The following is a 13,430-nucleotide window of genomic DNA, read 5'->3' as shown; positions in this document are numbered from 1 at the left end:
CTGAAATGTGTACATGGGATGATCAAAAATCCCGTACACAACAATGTACAATCTTATTACGCTGCAGATTTAATGCACGTAATACGCAATGGGGCAAATTTACTTACCCGGTCCATTCGCGTTCCAGCGGCGGCTTCTCCGCTCTGGATTCGGGTCCGGCCGGGATTTAATAAGGTAGTTCTTCCGCCGTCCACCAGGTGGCGCTGCTGCGCTGGAAGTAAACTCATCGCGCCGGAATTCACCACCTCGGACCAGGTGAAGGTAAGCGGTCCTTATGCGACACTTTTTCGGTTTTTAAATGCGGCGGTTTTTCCGAATACGTCGGGTTTTCGTTCGGCCACGCCCCCCGATTTCCGTCGCGCGCATGCCAGCGCCGATGCGCCACAATCCGATCGCGTGCGCCAAAATCCCGGGGCAATTTAAGTACAAGCGGCGCAAAACGGAAATATTCGGGTAACACGTCGGGAAAACGCGAATCGGGCCCTTAATAAATGACCCCCAATGTGTACAGATCCTCCTTACACTGCGTGTGCAGATACCTGTAGCTGCGCTGCAAACAAGGACCCTGCTTGACAATGTAAAACAGCAGTTGCTCTCTGGTTGCTTTGGCAGTAGGGCTACTTTCCTGAAAGTTGTAAAATATCTGTGCTGCAGTCCGCCCCAAGAAGGACTTATTGCACAGGATAGATATGGGTATCTTCAGTGAATGGGGGAGGAGGGGGTGGGTGTAGTTAGTAAATAGCTGTATTTAGTATACAATTACACAGGCTGATACACTGTTCCCATACACAATAAGTACAGGAATTGGGGGTGGTTTGGAAGGCAGGACGTGTACTGGGCACACCCAGAGAAGCCAGACAGATCACATATCACTGGGACACCCGGCAGAGGAGTGCACAGAAAACTGCAAACATGTCTTTAGCTTCTCTTATAGCTTTCCTCAAAAGCAAAGAATCCATCATCTTCAATGCTATAGTGGCCTTGCTGACAGTGGGAGGGCAGCAGCTCTTCTCCTTCTTCGCTTTTAGCTGCCCATGTAGCCCCACAGAAAATCTAAGATATGGATTGGCATTCCTGGGAGTACCAGCCTTGATCCTGCTCATTGTGGGCTTTGTATTCAATGATAACACATGGAGACTATTTACAGGCTCAACCTATGATTTCAGCATCCAGGAGAGAAGCAGACAGAGCCTCCTCATGAAGTACAAACTCATCTGCTTTGTGCTGGGGAATATTACTGGCAGGGCTCTGGTAGCACCAGTCACCTGGCTGGCAGTCACCCTACTAAATGGCTCCTACTATGCGTGTGCAGCAAGCGAATTTGCCTTTGTGGATCACTATGATATATTTAAGAACATGAGTGCTGATGCCAGGAAGTTCACACTGGCAAAGTTCCCCTGTGCCCAGCTGGTACCAAGCAATTTCTCCAGAGTCCGAGAAGAAGTGTTACTGGAGCTCAAGTACCAATCACAGGTAATGCCAGGTTTTTAATGCCAACAGGTTTGTGGTGTGAATGGAAATGTAAGGGTTTGCAGGGAATATGACATAACATTACAGAAGTTGGGAAATATTCATAAATAGGAAGACAGTTTGTGTGCAATTACAGATGTAGCAAAGCTGAATGTGTTGCTTAAAGGGGCTGTTCTCTTTCTGCATATAAATTGAATGAAAAGTTATACAATATTCCAATATACTTTCTGTATCAATTCCTCATGGATTTCTAGTTCTCTACTTGCTGTCATCTTATAGGAAGCTTCATTATTTACTTCCTGTGGATAAAAATCTGTCCATGATCATGTGATGTCACACAGGTGCAAGGCTCTTTGTAACACATAGCTCTGATTTCTCTCTGTGACTCTAACCTATGTGACATCACATGATCATGGACAGATTTCTATCCAATTGAAGTAAACAATAAATCTTTTAAATGACAGGAAGCAGAGGTATATAAAACAATTAGGACCTGATACAGAAAGTATATTCAAATATTGCATTACATTTCATTATAAAAGCAATAACATTTATTTACTGAAACCGGGCAACCCCTTTAACCTTAAGAGTTTTACTTTATTTGTACTAGGCAAACACAAATATAGATCAGCAACAAATTAATAAAAACATAATTGATCTAAATAGGTTGTGCACATGGTTTGTGTAATAGCAGTGGTAATGCCCCCTGCCCTGTTTTATACTAAAACCACCAGCATTAAGACGCTCAGACATATAAGAAATAAACTTAGATAGTTCAGCTAATGTGTTTGGTGCCTCCTAACACTTTGCCCCACATATGATTTTGGGCAAAAGAGGAACCGGCAAAAGAATCTTCTCCCCAAACATTTGTTCCCTTTAACAAATAATCTGAGGTGTCAGGAAATAGTTTTTCACTTGTGTATTGATAGTATATACACACTGGGGCAAATTTACTTACCCGGCCCATTCGCGATCCAGCGGCGCGTTCTCTGCTCTGGATTCGGGTCCGGCCGGGATTCATGAAGGCAGTTCCTCCGCCGTCCACCAGGTGGCGCTGCTGCGCTGAAAATCATCTCCACGCGCCGGAATTCACCACCTCGGATCAAGTGAAGGTAAGCGGTCACCAAGCGACACTTTTTCGGGTTTTAAATGCGGCGGTTTTTCCGAATACGTCGGGTTTTCGTTCGGCCACGCCCCCCGATTTCCGTCGCGCGCATGCCGGCGCCGATGCGCCACAATCCAATCGCGTGCGACACAATCCCGGGGCAATTCAGGTACAATCGGCGCAAATCGGAAATATTCGGGTAACACGTCGGGAAAACGCGATTCGGGCCCTTAGTAAATGACCCCCACTGTGCTGAATCCAGTATTCAAGTCCATGGGGGAGCTGGGACAGATAGCTGTTGATAAAATAAGCTTTATTAGGGGCACCTTTAGAAAGAAAAGTATTATTTTTCAGGTAAATCTCTTGATCCCTTTTTATAAACATTCAATATGTGAAAAGGAAAACCTGTCACCAGGGACCTTATTTTCAGTAGACAGGTTGCAGAGGCCCATTACACCTGCATGGCAAATATGCCTTTCTGCCTTCTATTGCAGTATAATTGTGTGTTATAACTTCCCTTGATACCTGAAAAAATCCTTTGTTTAGTCTTAGGAGTTGGCTTTGGTTTGGATGCATTTTAAAAAAATAACCGTGACTCAGGTCTCAGCCCCCACCTTTGTGCTCCTGTACAGCTCATACAAGTCACATGATGTTTTTGGAAATGCATGCAAACCAAAGCCAACCCCTGGGACTGAACAGAGGATTTTGTCAGGAAATCAGGAAAGTTATAAAACACAATTATATTGTAATGCAAATGCTAAGAGAAGGCTGAAAGGCATATTTTCAATGCCACTGAGATGGCATCTGCAACCTGTCTTTAGTGAAAATGAGGTCCCAGGTGTCAGGTTCCCTTTAAGGGGGAGGTTTATCAGAAGTGTCTGAAAGCAGAACTGTTCTAGTTGGTTAGGGCAACCAATCAGAGCTCAACTTTAATTTTATAAACACAGTTGGGAAATCATATCTGAGCTCTGATTTGTTGTCATGGGCAACTCAAACACAACTGATAAATCTCCCACTAGATATCTAATAATGATAATAATCTTTATTTATATAGCACAATCAATTTCCATAGCGCTTTACAGATTCTGGGGATACAAATAAATACAAATAACATACAAATAAAATAAGACATTACAGAGTAATAACAGTCATGTGAAACAATAGGAGTGAGGGCCCTGCTTGCAAGAGCTTAAAGTCTATGAGGGGTGACAAAAGAGGTATAAGCTTGTATAATGGTCCAGCCATTTTTATAAGGGGATGGAATAAAAATAATTTAATAACTAAAAAAATGCTGCTGCTTGAACCAGCCATCAGCCACCATCTTAGATACAAAGTCCAAAGTCAGTTGGACTTCATTTTCCGGATAACAGAAGGAGGAGTACCCAGAATTGGTTAATAAAGAGTGAAAGTTGTATGAAGTTAGTGAGTGGAATAGGCCTGCATAAATGAATGAGTTGTAAGAGAACATTTGAAGCATTGGGGGTTGGGTATTAGTTTGATAGACCGCGGAAGGGCATTCCAGAGAATCGGTCAAGTCCTGGAGATACGTATTGGCCCAAAATTTGTTCGAACAGCTATTTTATGCGATTTCTCTATATACATGCATTCCTGACTAAGCAGAGCATGCATATAATCTGAATGGGGATAACCACAGCCAGAAACTTCTCTTGACTTGAACAAAAAGAACAAGCTATTGAAATATACTTACCCTATTCTTATCTCCCTTGACATCTGCCATGAGTGGAAAATATTTGGCTTGTCCCACCAAAATCTAGAGTTTTGGTCAACATACATCTAATGTGTATATCACTCTTAAAGGAAACCTACCATCTGATTTGATGCTTTATGAAGCAAACATACCTTGAGAATGCTATTGCTACACTGATGCAGGATCATATCTTGGTTAAAGGACACCTGTCATCAGGTCTTTGTCACTTGTGCTGTCACTACTACCTGTTGGAGCAGCTCACAAGGATCCCATCACAACCTTTATCAAGTCAATTCATACATTAATCATTGCAAAATCATAATTTCTTTATTATGCAAATGAGGCGGGTCACATGGTCAGAGGCAGTGATGTCACTCCTGTTACCCCCCCCCCCTCTTCTCCCCCTGCTCATGTCTGTGTGTAATGTATAGTAAAGCATTGCTGGTGTGTATGGTGCATCTGCTGACATGCTACATCCTCCCAATACACAGAGACACAGACATCAGCTACACATGAATCTGACATGTTCTGCTATAACATGGCTGCCTAGAGCTGTTGTATCTGTCCTATACACACACAGGCTGCAGTGGGCAGCAGCACCAGTAAGCACATCATTATACAGCCTCACATCATTATACAGGCTGTCAGTCAAGCACAAGGGGTGTGGCTGTGCCTCCCACTCATGAATAAGCTGGACAGCTTGAATATGATAATGACTCACTGGACATTTCACAGGTCATTTGCATACAGCCTTAGGACCTCATTGCTTAGGTTTACAGGCATGTAGAGGGATAATGAAGGGATAGAGGCAATGCTTTCTAATGGCAAAATATATTTAGTTTAGGGGGTTATTTTGCCTAACGGGTTCTCTTTAATCCCTCTGCTGAGTGGTTTTGCTGATAAAACACATACACTCACCGGCCACTTTATTAGGTACACCTGCCAACTGCTCGTTAAGACTTAATTTCTAATCACATAGCGGCAACTCAGTGCATTTAGGCATGTAGACATGGTCAAGACAATCTCCTGCAGTTCAAACCAAGCATCAGTAAGGGGAAGAAAGGTGATTTGAGTGCCTTTGAACGTGTCATGGTTGTTGGTGCCAGAAAGCTGGTCTGAGTATTTCAGAAACTACTGACCTACTGGGATTTTCACGCACAACCATCTCTAGGGTTTACAGAGAATGGTCCGAAAAAGAAAAAACATCCATTGAGCGGCAGTTCTGTGGGCGGAAATGACTTGTTGGTGCCAGAGGTCAGAGGAGAATGGGCAGAGTGGTTCAAGCTGATAGAAAGGCAACAGTGACTCAAATCGCCACCCGTTACAACCAAGGTAGGCAGGAGAGCATCTCTGAATGCACAGTAAGTCGAACTTTGAGACAGATAGGCTACAGCAGCAGAAGACCACACCGGGTGCCACTCCTTTCAGCTAAGAACAGGAAACTGAGGCTACAATTTGCACAAGCTCATCGAAATTGGACAGTAGAAGATTGGAAAAACGTTGCCTGGTCTGATGAGTCTCGATTTCTGCTGCGACATTCGGATGGTAGGGTCAGAATTTGGCGTCAACAACATGAAAGCATGGATCCATCCTGCCTTGTATCAACGGTTCAGGCTGGTGGTGATGGTGTCATGGTGTGGGGAATATTTTCTTGGCACTCTTTGGGCCCCTTGGTACCAATTGAGCATCGTTGCAACGCCACAGCCTACCTGAGTATTGTTGCTGACCGTGTCCATCCCTTTATGACCACAATGTACCCAACATCTGATGGCTACTTTCAGCAGGATAATGCGCCATGTCATAAAGCAGGAATCATCTCAGACTGGTTTCTTGAACATGACAATGAGTTCACTGTACTCAAATGGCCTCCACAGTCACCAGATCTCAATCCAATAGAGCATCTTTGGGGTGTGGTGGAACGGGAGATTCGCATCATGGATGTGCAGCCGACAAATCTGCGGCAACTGTGTGATGCCATCATGTCAATATGGACCAAAATCTCTGAGGAATGCTTCCAGCACCTTGTTGAATCTATGCCACGGAGAATTGAGGCAGTTCTGAAGGCAAAAGGGGGTCCAACCCATTACTAGCATGGTGTAACTAATAAAGTGGCCGGTGAGTGTATAACATTATAATAATGAAGCTCTGACACTTGTATGGCTGCTTCAGCACTTCTCCTAGCACGTGAGTTATTCTCTGAAGGAGAGGATGATGTAATCCCTGGGTTGTGCCTGAAGGCATTATAATTAATTGCTGCATCATCCCCCAGCTGCTATGTATGAGTGATCTAGCTCAGCTTGATTAGTCATGCTTGACTAACCTCCATTTGTAATTACAAGCTTGGTGTCTAATCTGTTGATCTAGGCAGCCAGCCTGACCCAGCTTTCTCAAGATCCTGAATGTTTAAATTGTTTTTTCAGCAAAACCACTCAGCTCAGGGATTAACCAAGATATTATCCTGCATCAGTGTAGCTACAGCATTCTCAAGGTATGTTTGCTTCATAATGCATCAAATCAAATGGTAGGTTTCCTTTAATATTGTCAATGTAGGGTAAGGGATAGCTTTCTTCCTTGATAAAATGCAGAGGTAGAATGAACTGGCAGCTTGTAGCACCATGCTCACTTGTTGTTAGACAAGGTCACTTAGCGGCTTAATAGCTACCTGTGCATGCATAGAGGCTATTCCTGTGGGCAAAATGTACTAAAACATATGATATATTCATTTCCCATTGAACAGTATTTCTTGCGGCTCCTTATTCTATTCATGGAGGTAAGATATCTAGTATGTGATTAGTATTAAAATAAGTCTTCTCTTCTGACTGTGCTAAATAGTTTACCTGGAGCATGTATGCTGTTACTTCATTCATACTCTGGGACATTTTTAAATGAATATTTGCTCCAAAAAGTTGGACTTTGCCAGAGTAGAGGAAGATGGACAGAGTTGTTCAAAAATTGTACATTACTTCAATAAGAGGATTGATCATGGGTCATGGGAGATATTTGCTTTCTTGAGCAAGTCCCTTATTTCCTGTGTATCCTGTTACTAATCTGCATATAGGACTATTATTTGTAATGCCTGAGGTGCCTTACCTCATTGATGAGTCACTGTTTTTACTGCAGTCAAATAGGTACAATAATATGTACGAACCCAACCCAGGCCAAGGATTTCAGACAAGTACTATCTTATACAAAGTACATGAAGCTTTAAATTCTAGGTGACATTGCAACCATGCCCAGTGGAAATCAATGTGACCATATGTCTACTATCAGTAAGGGGGAACTGTCATAGATGGCAAATGTTTAAATACATATGTACTCTTTTCCAGACTCAGAAATCAACATTGATTAATAGTGAGGATAAAACTTTATTGTAGATGTACCATAGCTCTATTTTATATACTGTATACTATGGGGCAAATTTACTTACCCGGTCCATTCGCGTTCCAGCGGCGGCTTCTCCGCTCTGGATTCGGGTCCGGCCGGGATTTAATAAGGTAGTTCTTCCGCCGTCCACCAGGTGGCGCTGCTGCGCTGAAAGTAAACTCATCGCGCCGGAATGCACCGAGCTGGACCAGGTGAAGGTAAGCGGTCCTTATGCGACACATTTTCGGTTTTTAAATGCGGCGGTTTTTCCGAATACGTCGGGTTTTCGTTCGGCCACGCCCCCCGATTTCCGTCGCGCGCATGCCAGCGCCGATGCGCCACAATCCGATCGCGTGCGCCAAAATCCCGGGGCAATTTAAGTACAAGCGGCGCAAAACGGAAATATTCGGGTAACACGTCGGGAAAACGCGAATCGGGCCCTTAATAAATGACCCCCTATATGTGAAGAGGGCTCTATTCCCCACTAAGAGTGATAACATAACTCATCAGACCCTAAATTGGCATTCATCAATCACTTAACTTATTATATCTCTGAAAAGCAAGCAGAAGGTAACTGTTGAAAGAAATGATTGGAAGTCTTTTATGATAATGTAATTCTATATTCGCACTGGTCCTGTCTCTGTTTAATACGTGACCCAATAAGAAAAACATGGGGGAGATTCATGCCTGACATAACAGGGCCAATAAAGGAGGTGCGAAGTATGACTAGACAGTCTTGTATTAAAACAGATACATCACCCAGCATCAGACTCTTATATGAATCTCGTGCAGCATACCTGGTATCAGTTGATGACAGGGTCAGCTTGGCTTGCCACACGTTTCCCATGGATGGAAGTTGGGGAGTTAACTGTCTGTGATGTTAGATAGAGGCTGAATCATTTATTTTCATTACTGCCCTCCTAACGGCTGTAAACTTGTCACTCAATGACTACTCTGTAGATAGATTAGCAGTGCTGCTTCCTGTTCCAGACCCAGATCCACTCTTCATTTTACCCCAGGAGGCTTTATTTCCTCCTGTGCTTTAGCTAAAAAGTCAGTGCTAGTTTTAGAGAAAAATAAACATTGTAACTTTCTTTAACCCCTTAAGGACGTAGGGTTTTTTTTGCTCATTTCTGGCTCTTCACCTTCAAAAATCTGGGAAGCTGGAAAAAAATTCCAAATGTGGGTGCCAGTTTCCTACCCCCAACGAGATTGGTGATATCTTTTCTGATTACTGCTGTTGGACACTTGTCCTTTATCATTTGTTGCTGGATCTGTATGCAGGCACTATATACCTGGGTTTGCTATTTGCACATACCTTGCACTGAACAGGCACTTTAGTAATCAGATTTCACATACTCATTTAGGGGTAGGCCAATGTCAGCATGAAACATGCACCTGTACCTGCACATATATTATGTGCTTTTAAATGTTTTTAAATGTATATCTCTTGAGTAATTTAATAAAGAAGCTATTCGTTTGTTAGCACACGTTTTTGTATTCATAGCCAACTCCCCACAATTCCCCACTTTTCCTTTTTCTAGTTGCACATATTGGGAGTTGTGGCGATAATAGTCCCCCACACACTATATGAAAGACCCAAGGCTGTCATGGCAACCGATTGCCACCCCTGATGAAGTTCGGGGAAGCGACGATCTCAAGATTTTTATCACATCTGCAACTCCCAAGAACTATATATGTATACTATATAAAAATATCTGTGTAAAGGGGACACCCTGTCAAAATGAGACAGTCAAAAGGGAGAGAATCCACTAATGCTAATGCAAAGGGTCCTAAGCAGCGAGAGACTCTACGAGTAGAGGTTTCTGAGCAGAGAAACTGTTTTTGCTAATTGTGGGCCAGAGTGTGCAACACAATTCTGCCAGACTCTGCACTAGAAAGCCCATTTACATGCTGAATTTTGTGTCGCATTGAGTATAGTGCTGTCGCAGACACTTTTTAAATACATGTGCAAGGAGTATGCACTAAAAAGAACATGCAAAGTCAGACAGAAAACTGGTGCAAACACTGTAATAAATGTGGACCATAGTCTCTACTATGGCTAATGTAGTGAATCCTGAGCAGAGAAAATCTCTACTATGGCTAATCTAGTGGATGCTGAGCAGAGAGGGACTCTGCTATGGCTAATGTCGAGGGTCCTGAGTGGAGAGAAACTCCATCATGACTAATATAGAGGGTCCTGAACGGAGAAAGTGTCTCTTCTATGGCTTATGTATAGGGTCCTGTCCAGAGAGAGAGACTCTATTATGGCTAAAGTTGTGGATCCAGAGCAGAGAAAAGGAGACTCTGCTCTGCCTAATGTAGAGGGTCCTGAGCTGAGAGAGACTCTAGAAAGGCTAATATAATATCAGCAGAGAGATACTCTACTATGATTATCGAAGAGGGTCCTGAGAAGAAAGACTCTACTATGGCTAATGTAGAGTATCCTGAGCAGAGAGAGATACTCTACTGCGGCTAATGTAGGGGTCCTGAGCAGAAATAGAGATTCTACAATGGCTGATTTACGGGTTAGCAGAGAGACCGGAGACTCTATTATCCCTAATATAGAGTAATGAAAAGGGTCCCATGCAGCAAAAATCTACTATGGCTAATGAAGATGAGAGTCCTCAGTTGATTATACTTTTTATTGGTTATTAAAAAAAAAGGTGACAATTACTAACAATTGCAAGCTTTTGAGACTACTGAGGTCTTTTCATCAAGCATGGTATAAGACTACATCTGAATAGAACACATATTTATACACAAATGGCAATTTGATTTCCAGCAGTGCTTGGATGATATCCCTGATTTTAAATTGTTTTTTGAAGGTTAATAAGGTGTTTGTCTTTGGCAGTGAAGCATATGTGGTTGTTACTTATTACCTGACCATATACAATTTAGTTTTAATGTGTTTGGGATGGAAAGTGTGACATCTGAGGTATGCTGGGCGGTCAACAATCTGATTGTTCTGTATTTTGATGACCATAACCAGAAAATGAATTTGGGTAAATTAATGGTTAAGAGTGAGATTGATGGTGGGATAAAATATTGAAATGTTCATGAAACTTCTTTAGGTGATGTTCAGGATGAGTGCAGATAATTAGGATGTCATCAATGAACTGATAGTAGGCCAGAGGTCTCGTGCTGCTGGTGGACAGAAAATAACTCTCTAGTTTAGCCATGAAAAGATTGGCATATTGTGGTGCCATTTTACCCTAGAGTGTCGTGAATGGAGATAAACTCCACTATGACTAATTAAGAGAGTCCTAAGCAGAGAGAGTGTTCAATTGCTAATTTAGAGGGTCCTGTGCATAGAGAGAGAGAGAGAGGCTATTGTACAGGGTCATGAGCAGAGAGTCTGTACTATGGATAATGTAGATTGTCCTGAGCAGAGGACTCACCTCTATGATGTGTATATGTCCTAATAAGGTTGATGAAAAAAAATGTATTTAGAGCACAGAGAAATGACATATTGACATTGTTGGCTAAATCTGCTTCTTAATGTCTAAGTTCAAAGCAAAGTGTTAAGGTGTGATCTATCTTATTTTTCCATGCTGTGATCTGTTCGCCTTCAGAACTGTAAATCGATATGTATAATTAATGAAAAGAGTGTTGACTATGCCTTTAAATTAGGTTGCAAATTAAAGAAATTCAAAGACAATAAGTTACATTTTGAACCCAACCCAAGTTTTCCTTCTCTAAACAATTGTAAGGTGGGGTAATATGTCAGAAAATGCAATATCCATATCAATCCGTTGGTATGACTTTGACACACCCATGACCTCTAATGTGAACCAAAGAATCACTGATAATTGCAGTGACGCAGAGTGTGAACCCAATCACAAAATGGTCTGAAAGACATTAAGATGCCGTTTATCATTTCAGGATATGACGGTTCCTGTGTAGGCATTGCATGCATTAATTCCTTCCACACGTTTTACATAACTTTAATAAGATCTTGTCTACTGTCAGCAGAGGTTACAACACCCTGTAGCTTGTATACTGTGAACTATGACTATGTTTCCTAATATGAAGGCGGTTTTCAATCTACTCCAAATTTTACTTTTAAATGGCGGCAATTATCCACTATTTGTTGGAGCAATGTGCAAGGGAACGGAAGATGTTCAGCAGGTCATAAGGTTCAGACATCTTTTGACAAATTTGTATAGCCAACTTATAGTAATGGATAAGTTAATAATTTAAGACTCTTCTTTGTCATTTAACTTTTTGTGTGCTTATTTATTTAATATTTATTGTTTCCAGGTTTTTTCTTATTAATGACTTTGGTGTTTTACAGGTCAGTGGATGGCTTCTGATAGCACTTGTGGCTGTCATTTTCTTCCTAATCCTGTGTGTCGCAAGGTGCTGTTCTCCTCTCACTTACCTTCATTTGAGGTACTGGACCAGCTATGTCAACAATGAACAAACCTTGTTTGAGCAAGCCGCAGATCAGCACTCAAAAGTTTACGCAATGCAAAACATCAAGAAATTCTTTGGGTTCTCACCTGGCAGTAAAAACATTTCTGAAATTCGCATCCCTTCACGTAATGATTGGAAAACAATCTCCGGCCTTGACCTCTTAAAGGTAGTCAATCTGGACTATTGCCATTACAGTCTTCTTCATGCATGGGCCGATGAGGAACCAACTGATGGAAAAGTTATTTCTATTAATGTAGGACAAGTACCCACGGACACAACTCTTCCAGTTGGGCCTTCTTAAAATCCATTTTGCTTATTACATTCAGTAAATAAAGGCTCAGTGAGTCAAAGTGGTTAAGGGTTCTGGACATTTGCACTGATGGGGGTCCAGCTGTAGTTGAATAATTTCAGACAGGACTGTGACTGTGGACTAGTGGACTAAAAATGTTGGCTTTCAGCAATAAAAGTTTTTTAACAGGTTATGTTATGTTATTTACAGATGTGTCCACCATTCCCTTTCTTGAAGTCATTTAAAGGGGTTGTCCAACTCAATACATTGCTGCAAGAATGCAACAATTTAAGTAATTAATCTTTAATGGGACACTCCAGCCAAAACTATCATTTCTCAATTATGTCAGTATCTCACAAATTATTTTCCATTCATTAAAGGCATCTGATCTTCCTGTATTTTAATTACCTAGACTTTACTACAAAGGCTCTCCATAGGAGGGCAGAAACACTGATCACAGTTACTGGTGATAAATAGAAAGGCTACCTGCTTAGTCTTCCTGACCAAATACACAGAATGGAGAAGACAATCATAGTGCTGCTATTGATGGCCCTGTCTGTGCTGTAGTATCATGGGATTGATAGCACAGCAGAGATGGAAGAAAATAAAAAGAAGGAATAATAGAAATAATATTTCATACTGATTTCAAACTGCTGAGAGTGCTGGTAGTTTAGTGGCATAATCGCTGGTGACAGTGTCCCTTTATTACTTACCAAAATAATAGCCAGCACTCTATACCTTTAAATATATAAGTATGCAACATTTTGGACTTGAGCCTTTTTCAAGTAAAATGTTACAAAGTGAATTTATACACATAGGCAGTCAAAAACACATGACCATTTAACACGGAAATACATCAGGTAATTAATTACTTTATATGACAACCCACCATGCAAAACGTCATGCCCCATGAGTGGAACAGTCATCTTCCAGACCATTCGTTGTGCAAACAGTGTCCTGACTGAGCTATACAAAAGCATGCTCTGAATGGAGTACCTAACACATGATCTAATTAAAATGTTCCGTATGGTGTGCATACTCAGTGCACCTCCTGTTACCAGTCGTGACATAATACC

At 41.8% G+C, this 13,430-nt stretch overlaps 1 protein-coding gene across 1 annotated transcript; it reads left to right on the top strand.

The window, feature by feature from the left end:
* The first annotated feature begins 835 nt into the window (after window positions 1-835).
* CALHM4 (calcium homeostasis modulator family member 4) lies at window positions 836-12,617 on the top strand. The gene is made up of 2 exons (XM_072139543.1): window positions 836-1,473; window positions 11,944-12,617. Exons 1-2 carry the CDS (start codon window positions 913-915, stop codon window positions 12,364-12,366), a joined length of 984 nt encoding a protein of 327 aa, XP_071995644.1. The 5' UTR covers window positions 836-912; the 3' UTR covers window positions 12,367-12,617.
* Window positions 12,618-13,430: the final 813 nt, after the last annotated feature.

Source organism: Engystomops pustulosus, chromosome 3 (genome assembly GCF_040894005.1).
Source record: "Engystomops pustulosus chromosome 3, aEngPut4.maternal, whole genome shotgun sequence".
Classification (NCBI taxonomy): Eukaryota; Metazoa; Chordata; class Amphibia; order Anura; family Leptodactylidae; genus Engystomops; species Engystomops pustulosus.
This window is presented reverse-complemented; position numbering and strand designations above follow the sequence as displayed.